This window comes from Carassius carassius, chromosome 1 (genome assembly GCF_963082965.1).
Source record: "Carassius carassius chromosome 1, fCarCar2.1, whole genome shotgun sequence".
Classification (NCBI taxonomy): Eukaryota; Metazoa; Chordata; class Actinopteri; order Cypriniformes; family Cyprinidae; genus Carassius; species Carassius carassius.
Window position 1 is genome coordinate 40,709,570 of NC_081755.1, and position 19,025 is coordinate 40,728,594.

Consider the following 19,025-nt stretch of genomic DNA (forward strand, 5'->3'; position numbering starts at 1 on the left):
AAAATGACCTTAGCTGTCCTAAATTATACCGATTCAGGATCAGTGCCGGGTATTAACTGATAACAATTAAGATGGATTAAATAATCAGGTTCCAAGAATTAGTATTAGATTATATTACTTTTAAAAATACTCTGAGTCAAACTACAGTTAGGATTATGCAATGATTACATATTATTCACACAATAGCAATAAATCATTCATTCCTAAAATAGCCTACCGCTCGTATACATGCATTCAGAAAGCCTTCCAGTTTTGTGGACATTCACACAAAGTCACTAGGTGGATATAAATACACAAAACATTGAGAGGCCACACAGTATTTAAGCACTAGATGTACAAAAATCATACCAATTTTAAGAAGTGTTTTCTCAACATTTATTTCTCCCAAGTTGCATAAACTACACGTTAGTGTTTGTTTGAATTATCACTCAGTCGGTTATTTAACTACATATTACAATTTCTTTGGAAGGCTTTTGTCTTTTTAAACACATTAAATGCACTTGTTATTTCTTATTTACATGTAATGCAGGAATTCTCTTAACTTTGTCTTAACTCACAAACCACATTTGTGAAACGTTGACGTAATGTAGTGTTTAACGCACTTCATGTTATTGATGAATGCAACAAAAAACTTTTTTTTCATTTTGTATTTTTATATCCTGTTGTATTGGATAAATGTGTTAGGTCAAAAGTAATCAAAGTAGTCTCTTTATATTACCTGAAATGTGTAATGTAATGGATAACATTACTAACTACAATTTTTGTCATGTAATTTGAAATCAGTAATGGACTACCTTACAGAAAATCCATACACTACACCAGGGTTATTCAAATCTTGTCCTGGAGGGCCAATGCACTGCAGAGTTTAGCTTCAACCCTGATCCTGAGCATGCTCATCAGTGTCTTCAGGATCATTAGAAAATCACAGGTAGGTGAGTTTGATCAGGGTTGAAGCTAAACTCTGCAGCGCATTGGCCCTCCAGGACAAGATTTGAATAACCCTGGTGTAGTGTATGAATTTTCTGTAAGTTATTTTTCATTCAGTATCAGAGTTTAATAGCCCCTTCCCCTGAGCTGCATAAGGACGTGTGCAACCGTTAAGTGCATTATCTGGTTATTTGAAGTACTTTTTCTTTTTAGACTGTTCAGTGTGAACACACTGACACTGTATTCAACAAAATAGCTTTGAGTAGTGCATAATTACACCTCTTTAGTATAGGAAGTGGACAACCTAAATTTTCATTGGCTAGCAGACTAGCTGAGGTTAATGTTTTACACACTTGACTATGAACTTCAGCATTACCTGTTGTTTACTGAAGTTGTGAACCTGTTAAATATCAAGCTGTTTGTCAACTTTACTGACCATGATCAAATTGGATGCAAAATTTCATGTGATGTGATGTACATCTACAAACCCCTCAGTTCCCCTCAAAAAAAAAAGGCAGTCACCAAGAAAACACTGAGATTCATATCTTTTATTTTTTTTTTCTGGCATGTAAAGTACAAATAATTAAACAATTCCATGAAAAAGTCCTCAAGCGTCTTCAGTTGAAATCCCAGTAATAAATATCCTAAACTAAACTGAAAGGTTTAATATTTTTTTCCCCTTTGTTATGTGTTTGTCTTTGTTTGTTCATGTTTGGAAGTGTGAGATTTTTCTTCGTGACACATAGACACTGAGATCAGGAGTTCTACTTTTGATCTTTTTTTGTATTGTTGTTGTTCGTTTGTTTTATTCTGTTATTGTTCTGTTATTCCTGGAAAATGGTTTCAGAAGAACGTTGCTAAGTAACTCTGTGTCCCTCCTAAATTAACTGACACAAAATACAACTGGTTGAGAAACAGAGTGACCACTGACCCCTTTATCTAGCTCAGCGCCTCGCCTCGCCTCGCCTCGCCTCGCCTGGCCCGTCTCCCCCGCTGCGCTTTCTTCGCCCACGTCTGTTAAACGTTGCGCTCTAGCCCTCCCACTGACTCTTTTATTTTCTAGACCGCTCTCTCGGTCGGTTTGGTGGCTGTAAGGCAGCGGGTGAGAGGTTTTTGGTGAGGGACACTGAACTTTAGGCCTAGCTGTGGGTCCGGACCGTAGACCGGACCGCACCTCAACACGCCCCCCTCCCCTGCCCCAGGCATCGCTCCGGGCCCTGAACTCGCTATGGGGTTCTAAACGTGGCTGGAAAAACAAGACTGTGATTAGATTAAATAATCAGAAGGTTTTCATTTAACAAGACAAACAAAACACAGGCATTAAAGGCATAACATCTAGCACACAGCATGTATGTTTATACACCTCAATTAGTTTAATATAGCAGTTCATTCTTTGCCTATGGAGAACTTTTCCAAATTGTAATTCTAAAGCAGATTTTTATTTTTTTTTTTTCTGTTTTGTTTTGTTTTTTTTATATAATTTTTTTTAAATCTATTTGTTCCCTTTAAAGAAAAACAAAAAGGTGTAACCACATTTTGGCAAAATGAAAAGTATTTAAACTTGCAAATATAATGAAATAAATATACACAAAACATACTTTCATACGAGGCAATAATAATAATCATAATAATGATAATAAATAGTTTTTAAGTTAACAATAAGTTAAAACTACAAGCTTAAAGTCGCCCAAATAATGCAAGATCATTGGCGCTATATTGATTTTTTTTTTTCAGTTTAAATTATGTTGCAACGAAAGCTACCACAGACTTTTACAAACACAATTAAACACATTTTGATTGAAAAGAAATGATTCTAACTAATTCTAAAACCTGCATACACTGTAAGAACAGCAACTAATTATAAATAATGGAAACAAATATAAGAAACCGTACCCAATAAAAGGAACCGAAATGAAATATTCGACCCACGTGTGTCCTCTATGGCAACATCAACAACACAAATACGCTAAGTTAACGTGTGATTCTGATATGTAAACTAAATCAATCAATTACAGGAAAAATTATACTCTGAAATCAACATGGGCTAAAACCGATGATATTTTAGACGGTATTCCATTCACGGTCTTTTAGATTAGCTCTTTTCGGTAGGCTACCATAGACGGCTGTTTGTTTTAGCTTGCATGGTCAGAGCACTAATAAGGGGGTGGAGGAAGGGATAATGGACATTTTTAGAGACCAGAGCTCTTGGTGCTTGTTTGATTCTTCTAATGAATCTGTTAGTTAACACTTTGTTTTTCATTTTGTTGTTGTTCGTAACATTTGATCCTTTCATTATTCTGCAAACCATTTCAGTGTGACGTTTAATTTCTTTTTTTAAAAATATATATATCTTTTGTTCTCAGTCAATATAAAAACGAAGCACATTGCACTTACTGTTCCATAGGAAAGTTTTTTTTTTTTTTGTCTTTTTAATTTTTTTTAATGATTATTATTGTAGTTGCTCAAGCGGTGCAGTATGTTTGTTTCCTGCCATTGTCCTTGGCTCTCTGAGGGGATGGGGGAGCGGTGTAGCTAAAGGGTTCGTCGGGACGACGCTAAAACCTCCCTATGGTCACCAGGCGCACTACAGGTTTGCACTGGTCACTGTATCTACCCCATCACTCATTTTAGAGGGCGGACCAATCTTTACGTCTAGGATTTTTGTCCCCTTTAGGGCACACCACCGATGAGTTCCATGATGAGTTGCATTAGCAAAAGAAAAACATGTTGCAATGTTAATGTGGCGTAAGCTAAGGGGGTTACTTTAAGGTGTATCACAGTTTTGATAAGATGGGAATGCTGTGGAGGTCCTGGAGACACTGATATGTGTTGTGTGGTTCAGTGTGTGTGTGTCTAAGTGTACGTGTGTGTGCAGTCACACTCTTGCTAAATGTTTCAGACTTAATTTTTCCCTTCATCAGTGACAAAGCTAAGATCCCTTGGTTGGTTAGTGCTTGTGCAAAGGAGCAAAATTAGGTGTTGACGATATGATGGTTGAACACAGAAGATAGGTGAAGTGGAAATTAAATAAAAACAAAGAAATCTAGACAGCACAATGTTAGACATTTGCTTGTTGTGTTGACATACTGGCGAATATAATTCACTATGGTTTATTGTGTGAGAATTGATTACATTGATAAGTGCAGCTACATTGCATTGTCAATTTTTTTACTTTTTTGGTGCACTGAACATGCTGAAGCGTTAAGGTGATTTCTTCTTTTCTGTTTTTACCGATACAAGATGAGATGCTCCGGGTGTTCGATGTGACGCCGTTTCGAGCTTCACTGCACCGTCATTGAAGCAACGCTTGATTATTATTTCTTTCAACACTTTAGAGAAACCGTAACGTCATTTTCCTGCGTTAATGCGTACATGTACCTGTCTGCTGATTCTTTTTTTTAAATGTTTCGTATGTTTATCTTTTTTTTTGTATTTTTGAAAATGAAATGGTTTCACTGCATGTAAGTCTTAGTCCCCAACCCTCTGATCCCCTCCCTTACACCGCAGACTGGCCCTCTCTCCCCAAAGTTGAAAACTCTGAAAATAAAAAGCCATGCGGTGTGTCCAAAGATTTCCACGATTTAAGAATCTGTAAAAATGTTGCACAAGGTCTTGTGTTTTTTTCTTCGTAGATATAAAAATATATTAATCTCTAATGTAATCCTTTCAAAGAGATCATTGTCCTCTTTGGCTAACACAGCGTTATTTAGAAAAGCAAAATGTCATTTGATTTGAGCACACATTTACATCTTTCAGTTCTTTTCTTCATATAACGTGAAGTTTTGCAATTTTACAGCAATGTCTCTCCCCATGGAACAGTTTCGGTTTTTTTATACAGGGCTGTTGACAGCTTGGGCATTGTTTTTAATGTATCTAGAGAATTTTTCAGTAATGAAATGAATTTTTTTTTTTTAAAGATTCATTATTTTCTATTGCTCGTGTGGCTGTGACTTGCTTTAAAGGGCCTTGAGGACTCTAAATTTGATTTGATATGTAGCTGTTTAGATATGCAGGGGCTGCTAAAATGGTTTGGGAAAGCGAATTATAATGCGATTCTGTTTAGTGAATGGAGCTAAATGCATGTGAGAAGTTATGAAGACCAAGGATGACCAATCCCAGTGGCCCGACCTTCATAACGGTGCACTCTTTAGCTCAAAGAGCTGACACACAGCGTTTCCTATTCCCGAGCCATTCAGACCTGTTTAAGGTGATCTAATATGTTTCTGGATTCCGCAGTCGTCCTTCATAATTGGTTTGAAAGACTTTCAAAAGAATTCCAAATGCCATCGCCATGGGAACACTGTCGAAAGGCCCCTAGTTACACAGAAAATTGCATGTGGTGGAATCGATTCTAAATTCTAAAACTCTAAAACTGTGGAAAGATACGTGGAGATTCTAGGTCGCAATGTTTTATGTTTCGCTATGCCCTCCAGGGGAGGTGTGTGTGTGCGCGGGAGTGTCTCTGTGATGCACGTTGTCTTTCGGTGTGCTGAGGTGATTGTGATGACCCCCGGGTGACCTCTTGATTTGTGACTATCATCTACACAGTTTGTTCAGTGGCTGTTGGGTTGGACCTTGAGTAAGGTGTGTGTGGGGCCATAAGGCAAGTTTGCAACCTAATGTAGAGCCAGGAAACTGTAATCAAAGTTCTAGAAAATGCTTACATATTTGGCTATTATAACCACCTTAAATGTTGAATATATAGTTATATCATAATATATATGAGAACACTGTTTTAATCATTTTTCTCTAAAAAAAAATCACTGATTCAAAATGCCCAAGTGTAAAAAGTGACTACATCCTCTGAAGTCAGACAGGAGAGTTACCAGGGCAAGATTTCGGGTAAATTGCACATGTTCGATTTACTTTTTTTTTTGCATTCATTTCGTTCATTCGTTGACCAGTTCTCCTACTTTGCCTGAATTAAATTAAATCTCTGCAGACATTCTCTGTCACATTCATTAGACTGTCCCTCCTTGTGGATTTCCCAAGCCCCGCCTCACAACTCTGCTAATTCAATACAGGCAAATGTTGGGAAGGACTAGCATGTTGTGAAAAAGGGAAAAGAAAAACAACTCTACTGGTGTATTTTTGTTCGAAACAACTAAACGTGTGTGTGTGTGTGTGTGTGTGTGTGTTAGAGAGAGACTCAGTCCAGGCCCATGTAGAGTGAATGTACAGGGAGCTCAGTAGCTCCCCCTGCATGTTAAAGAGCAGTAGTGACTAGGCCTTCCTTCAAGCCTTGTGTTGCTTGCTTGTCTTGAAGGAGACCTGCAGCACGCGGTCGCCCAGGCGGTAGCCGTTCAGGCTGGCGATAGCCATGGCCGCCTCGTCGTAGTTGGTCATGGTGACAAAGCCAAAGCCCTTACATTTGTTGGTGGTGAAGTCACGGATGACCTTGACATTTGTGACTGCTCCGAACGGCCCAAAGAGCTGCCACAGGACGCTTTCATCGGCTTCCGGGGACAGGTTGTAGACAAAGATGCACCAGCCGGCTCCGGTGGGCCCGGTCAGGTTGACGCCGGCTAGACTGGTCATGCTGTCAATGGTTATGGGGGAGAATCTGGGAAGGAAAGAAGGAGAGCTACCATGGGTGTCATTCTGAAGTTCAGCACAGAGTGCTTCTCACTACCACATTTCCCTGCCACTTTTGTCTCTTTGAGGACCGGACACTCGCTCTCCACAGCCTTAAGTAGGTAAGAAAATGGGCAGCTATTGTATTATTAACTAGGTTGACCAAACCAAACTCTAGTCCCTGTTAAGACACATAATTCACAGTGTAACAATATACTTAGCAAAACAGAAACCTAGAGAGGGATGAAGGCAAATCAGAAACAAATCAACGGAAAATTGGAACGAACAGAGGAGACGCAAACGGAATCTTGTATGTCCATGCTGGTGGAAAAATATACATTAAAGCAACCAAAACTGAAAAAAATTATAATGTTAGTTCAATACAGAAATACATACAAATCAGTTCAATCAAGGAACCAACCAAAAGAACAAAAAGGTTCAACAAAGCCATGCCAGAATGTCCTGCTGTGATAACAGCTACGTCAATCTACACTACTGAAATGGTGGTTTATCAAATCAAATCTCTAATGGTAATGCATAAGTCAGCAGGTGATATTCCGGGCACTTTGTTTGAGCTTGTTTAGGCATGGATGCTTTTGAAAGGACACCTTTTTTTTTTGGAAATTACCTCTTGACTCCGTAGCTGGCGTTTAGTAAATTGTCGAGTCTGCAATGCAAGAGGGAGAGTGACGGAGGTGAAGATATTAGTTGCAAGATCCAACAACCAGTGCAAAGCGTTCTCATGCAGCCACTTCAGCCACCAGGGGGAGCTCTTTACTGGTCACTGCATCCACCAATCAGCAGGCGGCGGCTCGCCAGTTACACTGATGCAGTGCTTACAGAGCCCTCAGGCGATGGATTGAGAGTACTGCGATGAATGCTTGTGAATACATCCATGATGTGACTGATTCACATGCAGTGTTTTATCTCTAAGCAGGGCAGTTCTTTTGAAATGAAGCACTGCCTCGGATGGGCCTGTTGTGATTTGTTGAAAATATCCCCCTGATGGCGTGAACGCGCTGTAGTTTAAAACCGGCAGAGGAAGAGTAGGGAGCGATAGGGGTGTGGGCTGTAGGTGGGAGCAGTACCTGAAGCGCTGAGTCTGGTGGTGCAGAGGGCCAGTGAAGCGGCGAGCAGCTGTCTGGTAAAGCTGGGTAAGCAGGGCCTGTCCCGTCTTCTGACTGGGGTTGTTGGCAAACTTCACGGTGATGGGCTCGGCGGCACCCAGTGGCTTTTGACCATTCAGGCCTTTGATGGCCTCCTCTGCCTCGTTCCTCTTATCGAACCGAATGAATCCTACTCCGCGCGATATACCTGCTCCGGACAGAAAGCGAGGCAAATGTTAGCACCGTCAATCAAATCAATGACAGATAAGTGAGTCATGTGGTCACACAGGGTTAAACCAGACTGTTTACTTTAGTACTTTATCTACTTTAAAAATGATGACCATATTCATTGCACACCATTTAATTTCCATACTATGACATATTTCTCACTGATACAGGAAATTTGATGAGAAAAAAAACGGGTGGGATTTGATTTTATGTACTGGGAAGTTGGCTTTTGATTAACACTATGTTGTTAAAATCAATGAAAATGGACAAATGTTTTTTGATTTTGATTTAGATTTTTTTATTATTAAAACGTAGAGGTGAATAATGCATAACTATATTTCAATAGATGTCTTTATTCTTTCGTTTAAAATTTTCTACTGTTTTAAGTTTATCTGCCTCACATTAAGTTTTTAAATTCATTTTATTAATTTTAATCCTTTCATACCTAAAGGATTTGTGGCTTTTCTCATAAAGTTTATTTATTTATGTTTTTATTTGACAGTAAGATCAGGAATCAAGAATATTATAGTTTACTAAAACCAAAAGATTATTATTTATTTTTTTACTTGAAATACAATAAAAAAATATTTCAGCTAGTTGCCAAACATCATTTATTTAGTTTATACTAAAATAACTGAAATTAAATGAATAAAAACTACTCATGTTTAAACATACATAAATTATTACTAAAACTGTAACTGAAATCAAATTAATTCAAAATATTACCAAAATAACACTGCCAGGAATGTGCATTAGATATGCAAATTCAGGGTTATTTTTGTTTTCATGTTGACTGTGGTGAAACATATAGCTTATTTTTGCATCACATCCAGAGCTTTAATGAGATTTTTAATCCTCACCCAGGGTGCCTACGCTGTTAGTGGAAGTGAGGTAACGTTTACCTGTGACCTGGTCTACCAGGATGCGTGAGGTGATGATCCTTCCATACTGGGAAAACAACTGCTCCATGTCTTTCTGACTCATAGTTTTGGGCAGGCCGCTCACGTACAGGTTGGCATCGCGTATGGAAGCTGAGCTTGGTCTGGCATAGGACACCTACATTGCGCACACACACACACAAAAAAAGGAGCTGCAGTTTAGGATTTCTTTTAATAGAAATATTAAGAAGCATGCATCAAGACAGCTGTGACAGTCCTAAACTCCAAGCAGTGTAGTCGAAGCAGATATGTCACAGCACTGCCACGCTCAAAGGCGAGACATCGGCCCACTCTCTCTCATCCCTCCTTCCTTGAAATCCATGTCTCTTACGTGCACTTCACTCGAACCAAGCCCGGTTCCCTTATTAAATGCTACTTCAGCTTCACTGTACTCCTGACAGCAGAAACACGAACCCACTCTCACATTCACACTTCCCCCACAGACACATCGACACCTATGCGCCGATTTGAGACCAGCTCCCTCAGGGATCAAAATTTGATATCATTGGCTGTTATTCTAGCCAGTGAATTTCCACAAGACAGCAGCATTTAGAACCTGTTCCGCTTTGGGACGTGTCATGTAATATCAAGTCCAATTAGGCATTTGTTTTGACGTTCAAATATTCATCTAATTTTTATATTCCCTTCTATATTCCTAAAACTCCCCCACTGAGCCGCCTTGCTCGTATTTGAGATGCGAACAGATTTTTCTCATAAAATATGTATATTTATGAGTTTCTGTTTAAAAGGGGCTGACTTTGATTGATGGTGTCAGTGTGTGCACATGTGGTTTTTTGAGATAAAGAGATTGGCCCCCTCCTTCTCCTCCATCTCTCCTTTGTCTTCTCTCTCAAGGGGAAACTGCTCCTCTGGCAACCGGCGAACCAAGTAAACAGATTACAAGATGTCCAGCATCCCTGACAACTCCCCAAAACACATCCTCACAAAATACCCCATGAAAAAACAAAAGCAAATCAAATAAAAAGCACAATGCCAATTCATGCTAATGGAAATGTGGCACCATCACTTTACCAAAACTCTGGATTATTCTGGTACGATCATTTCTATTCAACAGTATTACACATACAACTAATATTTCTCATTTATATATGGACATATTTTATTTAGAACTTTTTTATATATATATATATATATATATATATATATAATCGATTTTTATTGTCTTTCTAAACAATTACAGTACCATATAGCCTTTTCCCCAATACTAATATAATGTAATATTTTTATTTGTATTTTGCCACACATATAGTATTTTTTACCAATGGTCCAGTTTTACTTATTTACTAATATACTGTTTTAATATATAATTTAATTAAATTTATATGTACTTTTTATTATTTTTCTACTAATGTATAGCACCATATAGCTGTTTGCTAATATTTACATATATAATTTAGAATTTATATAAATTCTAAATCGGGGAGAAAAAAAACATTTGATTTCTGTCTGTAACCTTTTTCTTTAATAATGGGCTCTATAACAAAGCATTTCATTTCATTTTTTTCAACACACATTTGCATATTTGAATCTGATGACCTTTATGTAAGCGATAACAACAACAAAAAAGTTCAGTTTTATCATAAACAGGAGTCTATTTTAAATGTGTTCAAGCCATTTTACGACGTTCAACCAAGTTTTTGCATGTTTCGCCGTCAGACCTTGGCTGAATAATGTGTTTTTTATTCACCATATGTGTGTTTGCGTCTTGCAGGCCAGTATGACTAAGCAGCAGTATTGTTGAGGTAGGGGTGTAATTGTGCAGTGAGTGGGTGAGTGTACAGCAGAAACTGGAGGGGGGATATGTATTGGAGGGATGTGATCATGCCCCATAATTAACCCTCTCCCTGTCTCTCCCACAGTACAGATGGTGCCTGCAGCCCATATGGCCCCTAATCCTGTCATTGGCATTCGGCTCCTTCCTAGCCTTTGCTCCTGCGCCCCGTCTCCCTCCCTCCCCCACTTCCATTCTGGCTATCGGCTCTCCACCTTTCTAACAATGCTGTATTGACATGGAAAATATGACATTTGCCCGGCTTTGGATTTGAGGGCAGTGGGCACACGAACGTTGAATGTCAGAGAACAGTGGCCAAGCCGGATGAATGTGCTGAACAAACAAGACAATTAGGACAATAGCAGTCGGACTCTGTGTTGTTTAAATAACTATCCCATTAATGTTCGCCGTGGACTGCAGTCATTATTCACTGAATAACAGTGCGTGACAGTTTCAAATTAGACTAGGGGATGAAACTGCTCTGCTGGTCATCTTGGCCTATCATGCGATTTACATGATATGAGCACATGCAAACACACTCTAAGTCTGGAGAAGCTGCTTAACTGCTGATACTTGCTTCGGCTTTGATGTGTGGTGATCAGGTGGAGGCGCAGGCCGACGGTTTATAATCTCTCGCTTCCAGAAACCCAGGCAGACCTTTCCCCACCCCAAAACCCAGCTGAATTGGGGACAAAGAAGGCCCTAATTAGCCAAGATTGCAGGCAGATGGGGCTCTCCGTGTTGACCTCCAAGCCTCACATTGCGTCTCCCTAATTACATTTCCATCACAATCACCTCTGCACACAAACCATTGCTTTCTGACCTCTACTTTCTCTTTTCTTTTGCTCCTTTTGTCCCCGCCACCGATTCCTCCCCTTGCCCCTCCCAGTCTCCTCCCGTCCTGCTGTAACGTCTGTCTTGGGCCCTGCTTTATTCCTCCCCATTGAGTGAATGAAGAGCGTGGCTCCATGAGTCTCTTACCTTGATTGTTTTGGTCTGCAGTTTGAGACCGTTGAGCGTGTTGATGGCCTTGTCGGCATCGTTGGGATCCACGTAGTTTACGAAGCCATAGCCCAAACTCTGGCCTGCAATTGTATGAATGAGAAGGCATTGGTAAATGATGCTTTGATGCTAATCTTCACCAAGACCAAATCGCGTGCTCACCTGTAATTTTGTCTCTGACTAATTTGCAGGACTCAATTTCTCCAATACTGCCGAAAAGGCTCTTGAACTCCTCCTGGGTCATGTTCTGAGGCAGGTAGTTGACGATCAGGTTGGTTTTGCTGTCGTCCGCAGCACCGTTAGTGCTAATGACGGGGCCGTTAGGCAGGCTGGTTCCACTTGGACCATTGGACACCTGAGTTTCCATGGTGCTAATTATCTACAGGTGGGAAAATGACAAATTACACTCTTAGTTGGGTGAAAACGCATAATTTGAGGGGTGTAATGCTTTGCATCCTGGTTGAGGGGTTAAAAATCAATGCGTCTGAATGCTAGAGGGCTGGAGGAGAACAATATTCCACCTCCCCTCCTCCTCTGACCTCCTCCCTCACTTCAGCTCTCTCCAACTCTCAGCCCCTGGCCCTGCAGATGTCAAAGTCCATTCACTCTTTCCCAGCCCCCTTCATGCTATCCAGGGTCAAACAGCATTACATCACTCGCCTCTGAGAGGATAAACATAAATTTATTTTCTAACTATTTTTTCATTTACTTTTAAAAAATGTAATTCCGACAAATAAAGATGAAAAGATGGCACCTTGTTTATATAAAAAGTGTGTGTGTGTGCAGGTGTCTGAGTCTTTGGTTCATCCTTGTTGCTGTGGTGCACAGCATGATGGTTAATTTGGCCTGTAGGGATTTTCAAAGAACAGATGTATGCAGGTTGAAGACGCTACTTCAGTCTTTAACGGTCCCTTTCTGTCACAATGTACAACTGGAGTTCTCAAAGTCAGTGCTCTGCATCGCCCCATAAGAAATCTGGCGTTTTTATCTCTTTAGTTTTTTTGTATTTCTCCCAAGGCTGCTACTCTCAAGAATTTACAGATTGGCGCGTGTATGTATGTTCATGTATTAGTCATCCTTAGTTGACTGAAAGCACTCTTTCCCCAGAACGGACCCTGGGGTGGAACAGGGAGTCTCACCAACTTAATTAACAATGCATCCGTGATCTTTTTTTTGTTGGAGTCCCACGATCAACACGCAGAATCATCTGCCACAAGTGTCTTTATTTTTTTTAGATTAAAATTAATTTGAGAAACCCTTCCAGGAACGTAATTGGAAATGAACGAAAGTGTATCTGATATCTAATTAAGCGTGTTATTTAAAAATTTACGTTCAGTTGCACTAACAGGTGAATTTATAGTAGTGTGGAAAGTCTGTTCCTTTGTTCTTCCTTCAGCATTGCCTCTTCCTCTCATTTCTCTGTTCTGTCTCTTCAGTGGAATGATTTACTCTTGCCTTGAGCCTTACCTCTAACCAGGTTGCCCAGGTAACAGCAGCTTGACGACTGTTGCTATTGGCTGGCTTCTTGACTTTTAGTGTGTGCATGTTCGAGAACCAGCGCTCAGTTAAAATCGCTTTTTGTCTTGCATTAATAAAACAAGCTTTTGGGCAGCCGGAATTTATATCTCAGGCAAATTGAAACTGACAAGGAGAAAGCTCAGAGAGACGAGTTATTAAAGCACTGCAAACATGGACCTAGGCAAAACTGACTGTCACCCAAACAGGAATTTCCAAGAAAAGGGCATTCGTTTGATCATGAATGGCGATAAAATGGCATCTTTTGCTTGGGCAGTAGCCCATAGCCTTCATAGCCTAGGAACTATCTCGGGTTTAGAATACAAACCTACTCAAACAGGCCCTGTCTATGCGTTGACACAAACGGAGTGAGTCTTGACACAAAGTGACAGGATCAGGGCAAATGTGATTTGTGAACTGAAGTAAACCTCCCTATGGCAAGCCACACATCCTCGGCAACGAATGTAGGGAGTTACACAACACACAGCCTCTTTGGCTGACACGTACACTATCTTACAGCCCAGATACTGGCGCCAGCACAGCAGAGGTAGAGGAGGAAGAGCACTTCATCCTAAAATACATGACTCACATAGAGACAGGCAAGAGACTGCTTACTGCTGGAGTTCCTTCCACTGTGCTGCTTAAACATCACACACCTTACCAACTGTCCCTGAATCTACGCCATTAAAAATAAGCCTTTCGAAACAAAATGTGGCCACCGAGCAGGCTTTGGCGCTTCCGTCCCAGTCTGTACTTTTCTATTTCTGGGAGAGCTCTCCCTCAATATTTAATGCACTTCTTCAGCATCGCCTACACAAGGAGCCAGACTCGCACGCAAGCAAGAGCCCTGCATCTCATACGCAAAACCTATTACCTTCCCACCAGCGCGCTGATAAGGATAAATGACTGCTAAGATTCCTCTTAGTGAGTCTGTAATTAGAGTCTACTGAAATGACAGTCAAGCCTTGTCAAACAAAAGGGATTTTTGTCCCACTTTGTTGAGTGGCCTTATCTACTATGTACTTCAAAAAAATAAGTACAATGTACATTTTTTATTGCCAAACACTTCTGCTGCTATTGAGTTGGGATACAGGTATGATTAGAGACAGGGATTGGTAGGTTTTAGGTTAGTTAAATTGTAAGGGATGGGTCAACAGTGTAACAACAATTTCAGTAGTTATTACAGAAACCAATTACAGAGAAAATTAAATGCAGGTATTTATATATATATATATATATATATATATAACAATTATATGTATATATAAATATATATATGTATATATATATGTGTATATATATATGTATGTATGTATGTATGTATAATATATATATATATAATGTATGTGTGTGTGTGTGTGTGTGTATATATATATATATGTGTATGTGTGTGTATATATATAGTACAAAGTAAAAACGTACGGAAAAAAAAACAGGCCTGAAAGCAGCATGAGAAAAAAAGCAATCTGACTGTGAAGACTATCGGCTCACGTCACTTCCTTAATGTCCCTGTGCAGTGAGGGAGCCATTTGCTTAAAATAAACACAGTATCTAACAAGATCCGGAGAGGTAAACAAATAAAGCATAAGGCTGATCTAATCTTTAGCTGTATGTAACATGTCAACATTAATTTGCAGACTGCCAGGGTAGCGATTCCCGGCATTATCAGTCAACGAAAATGAATCTGTGCTCGTGACATTTCTGACGCTTAACGCAGACCTTAATTTTGTCATTTGTAATTCATAAACGTATACGTGTCTGGATGGGCCTCCTGACTGAAATTGGAATGTTGGATTGCCAATAGGCCGTTTCAGTAACAGATTACAGGATTATCCTAAACAAAAGACATTAGCCACACTCTCACTGCAGCTTAAGGGATCACTGTGGCAGCTGTAAAACAACAGGACACAAGTCAAAACTGAACAGACAAACCCTTTTTTTTGTTTTTGTTTTTTTTTGTTGGTTTTTTTTTTTCGGTGAATTGGGATAATTTCACTCGTGAAATTTGCAGCGCGAAATATCATTGATTTATCACGCGGATACACAAGTCTCTCTTATATTAGTACTAGTAAATAGTAAATAGTACTATTTATTTTAAAAACAATTTATTTGCTATTTTCAATTATCAGAATTCTGAAAGAACGCGGGAAGAAAAGGCGCTCGCGGTATTCCGGTATTCCTGTTTGGTCGCTATCCAGAGTGCTGAAATCGGGAGTGGCTCAACATAGACACCTACCTACAAATATCCTTGGTGCCGCGGGCACCGTTTTATCAAGTGGGCATTAAGCTCTTAATGTCGTCCTTATAAATAAACACGTTTGCGAGTCGTTTAAACTCGTTATCCTCTCGTCCTTTGATTGGACAAGTGCGCGTGTGCTCTGTGGGCATTCACAAATCCGAGCTCCTTTTTGCTGAATAAACGTATTGACACAAGCGAACAAAAGAGCCACCCGTTCCTCCTCTACAGAGACCATGGTAGCACTATGAATATTAATGTAAACAGTAGAGCTTTGTGTCGAGACCAGAGGCTGCGGGACTCTCCGGGAACAATGAGCATTGCAACTGTCTTCACTTTTACTATATTCTACAGGAACAAGACCATTTAATAATAATAATAATAATAATAATAGCAAAAATATAAAACATTTACATTTAATTAACAATGTAATCGCAGAAATGCCTCTGGCTCATGCTTTTCCTTTATATAAAAACAGCTGTATAATATTCTGTTCTATTCTATGACAATTCATATAGCACAATTAAAATCAACCCACGCTGACCAATGTGCTTTACAATAACTAAAACCACAACAAATACAAACAGAAACAATTAAATTGTAATGGAGTAAGATTTATATAAAAAAAAGTAATAAACAATAGAAAATGCTTCAATTATTAAACGCATTATCAAACAGAAAGTGTTTTTTTTTCTTCTTTTTTTTGGTGCTATTCTAGTTCTTTTTTCTCACCCGAAATCCATATTTAAATGGAATGGTCGTAATAATTAAGTTAATTTGATTAAAATCCGTTTCTGTACTGTACCTGTTCAAAATAATCGCCGTTCAAATTCACAATAGACGAGGCCTGGTGATCTTATAGCGTGCGTAACGCCTTGACTACTGTCAGTCATGTATATTATTTTAAAACGCCGTCTTTTTCTTTAATTGGAAAACCCCTTTATGAACGATTAACGAGAAGCTCGCGTGTTCAGACGGTTGTGTTGTGTTGTGTATCGTTGTGATGTCCTCGTCCTTGGATTGCGTACGCGACTGGTCTGGAGAAGGTTATCTGACTCAACGGTTTTATGTGCTTTGGCACTGCGGTAGAGGCTCGTGCTCACGGAGGACTGCGGAACAACACGCCGAGGGGCCCGTCATTCATCCATCACACCATCGATTGAGACTTAAAGCGAAAGAGAAGCGCGTCGTTGCCTATCGCCTTTTGTTTGAGGTCACTATAAAACAAGGCAGGCTGTCCTTCACCGCAGACCAGTATATATTTACTTATTTGTCAAGGCTAGAGGCCTCTATAACATCAAACGCAAAATGTCAATGGTATAGCTAGTGTAATATTCATAGAGTAGGATATTAAAATCATATACTACAACACGAGTCGTTATTATAACCAATCTAGTACTATTATCACGTCTTTCTGATAAGAAACAAAGACGGTTAACCTGACAGCACGCGCATCACTTCGAGCAGGCCTGGAGAATTAAACGTCATTAATTAATTTTAACATTCTAAATGAGAACACGTTTGTATTCAAATAAGCGGTTTTGTTTATGTTTCCACACCGAAAATCTACGTGAAGACGGTGATTCTGCGCGCGTGCCATCGCTGTCTTCTTTTAGAGAAGACACGCCCAAAACGCTTTCCCTCAAGGCCTTTGTATTCCACTTAAATTGTTTATTTACACTCGTTCGGAGTCATCATATTTTTGGCGAGGGAAGGAGAAAAGCGTAACTCGCTAAGATGTCGCAAGAAATGCCTGATATTGAGCCGTTTCCAGACATAACATTTCGCCTTTTCCTCTCTCGCGGTGTCTTATATTGCATCGCAAGCTTTAGGAATTTCCAACGGATGCATAATATCTCTCCTCCCCCGCTAAGTGACTCGACCCTTTTCTTTGCCTTTGCTCTTGATGGGCTCTCAGCCTCCGAGGCATCGTGTTTTGTCTCCGAGATTCAGTCTCGAGCATCCTTTCCGAGCGAGGCATGTGCCCTCTCACGCCCTTCTTCTTCTGCCTCCGCCGCGCCTCAGCTATTTCTGAGGAATCCTTTGGCGCTCTTTGTTAACAATGGCTAATTATCGCCTGAACGCGTTTAATTAGTTGATGTAGGAATACATGCATATAGCGGAGGGTTTTACGTATTACGTGATTTATGACGAGTGGCTCTTACGGTAGGAGAAAGCAATGTTTTGAATCCCCTCAGAAAACGAAGCTCGCGCATGCCTGTATATCACATTACTTATAACATGGGCTAATCGTTAATCTTGTTTACTGGATCCGCGATTAGATGTGCAAGTATGTTTGACCAAATGCTGTGTGCATGTTTTGGTTCGCTTGTATTGATATGCCCTGTATTGTGTATCTGAGTATATATCTCAGCTTTTAGAACTGATTTTGTGGTGATGCTGTTATTGTTTTTTCATGAGATCATGAGAAAAAGGGCATACGTACAGTAACCATTCTTGATGTACAAAGATGATAGTGATCTAGGTCCTTCAAGTCGCAGGTCTTCAGGCCGTCTTGCAGATATTACGCCGTGGCGTGGCTCGAGAGAGACAAATGTCAGGTTCCAAACGAAAAGAAAAAAAAAGAAAAAGGAAAAACGACAGTCTTCGGCAGGAAAGCTCAGCCCGTGTGATTGTAGGTTTCCTCAGCAGTGGGAAAATGAGGAGAAGAGGGGTTTTCTTCAGGACGATGATGAGAGAGAGATTTCTCTCCGTGTGGCGTGGGCGATGGTTCAGAAAAAAGAGAAGCAGTGATCCCCAGTAGGGTGTGTCCAGGGGAGGGTGTTGTGGTTCTGCTGTTGTGTATTTCCCAGCTCCTCGCAGGCTCCTTCTGTGCCTCTGCTGTAATGTTCTTCTTTTATGTGTCCTTCTGGCTGGCAGAGCTTGCTGCTGATTGGCTAATTGTGCAGGGAGGGTACTACATGGCAGCCATTGCAATGCGCTCCTCTCCCATTATCCCCTTCAGGAGAGATCACCGAGAGCCCCCCGTCCCTCCACCCCCCCACCATCTCTCCACTCTTCCTTTTGCCCTCCCTTTCTTCCTGCCTCCCCCCGCCACACATGCAGAGCTGAGTGAATAGAGCTCCACCTGCACTCCGAACAGATGGATGCAGAAAAAGACAGGAGCCATGCTTTCTCCTTCTCTTTACCCCTCGCTCGTTCGCTCTCTCTCTCTCATCCCCTTACTCAAGCCTCAGTTTTTCCCTCTCTTAATTATTTGTCCTTGCAGCGCAGCTCTTCCTCTCAAATTCCATCTTCTCAGTCTGACGGGCTGCATTTCTAAGAATGCCGTGAATGAGTCCGGCATTTTTTTTCTTCCAAATGCATAATGGCTGTGTTGAAGGTCATGACAAGGCCCACTGTTTGAATACCTGCTCGTACTTATTTAACTGTTCATGTCAGGTGCGTGTTGAATGAGTATGTTGCATAATCACACAAAGGCCAGTGCTTACAATATGGATTAAGACATCATTTTGGTTGTCAATGTCATATAGATGTCATGCATTGTTTTATAATCCCATTGACATAATGTCCAGTGACATCTAAAATCAGAAGGCATGTGTCTGCTTATTGTTGCTCGTTGGTGCTGATATTAAACATCGACACACACTGATTGCAGCGGTTGTTATCTCAAGCTCCCTTCCCCCCCGTTTCCAGTCTCAGGGAGTGGATAGAGCTCACTGAGACAGGCTGTTTGGTCTCATCTA

The 19,025-nt window shown here is 40.3% G+C and overlaps 1 protein-coding gene across 7 annotated transcripts; it reads right to left on the reverse strand.

Annotated features, from left to right (window-relative positions):
* Positions 1 to 1,460: 1,460 nt before the first annotated feature.
* LOC132150254 (ELAV-like protein 3) lies at positions 1,461 to 18,249 on the reverse strand. 7 transcript variants are annotated; one of them, XM_059559232.1, is made up of 7 exons: positions 17,765 to 18,249; positions 11,730 to 11,946; positions 11,547 to 11,650; positions 8,738 to 8,891; positions 7,590 to 7,815; positions 7,130 to 7,168; positions 1,461 to 6,511 (listed from the first exon to the last, which is right to left on the reverse strand). In XM_059559232.1, the coding sequence occupies exons 1-7, from the start codon at positions 17,771 to 17,773 to the stop codon at positions 6,163 to 6,165; spliced, it is 1,098 nt and encodes a 365-aa protein (XP_059415215.1). In that variant the 5' UTR covers positions 17,774 to 18,249; the 3' UTR covers positions 1,461 to 6,162. The 7 variants fall into 7 exon arrangements, with proteins under 7 accessions (XP_059415215.1, XP_059415214.1, XP_059415217.1 ...); XM_059559231.1 differs by having other exon boundaries at positions 7,590 to 7,818; XM_059559234.1 differs by having other exon boundaries at positions 1,461 to 6,490; positions 17,765 to 18,248.
* Between the last annotated feature and the right edge of the window lie 776 nt (positions 18,250 to 19,025).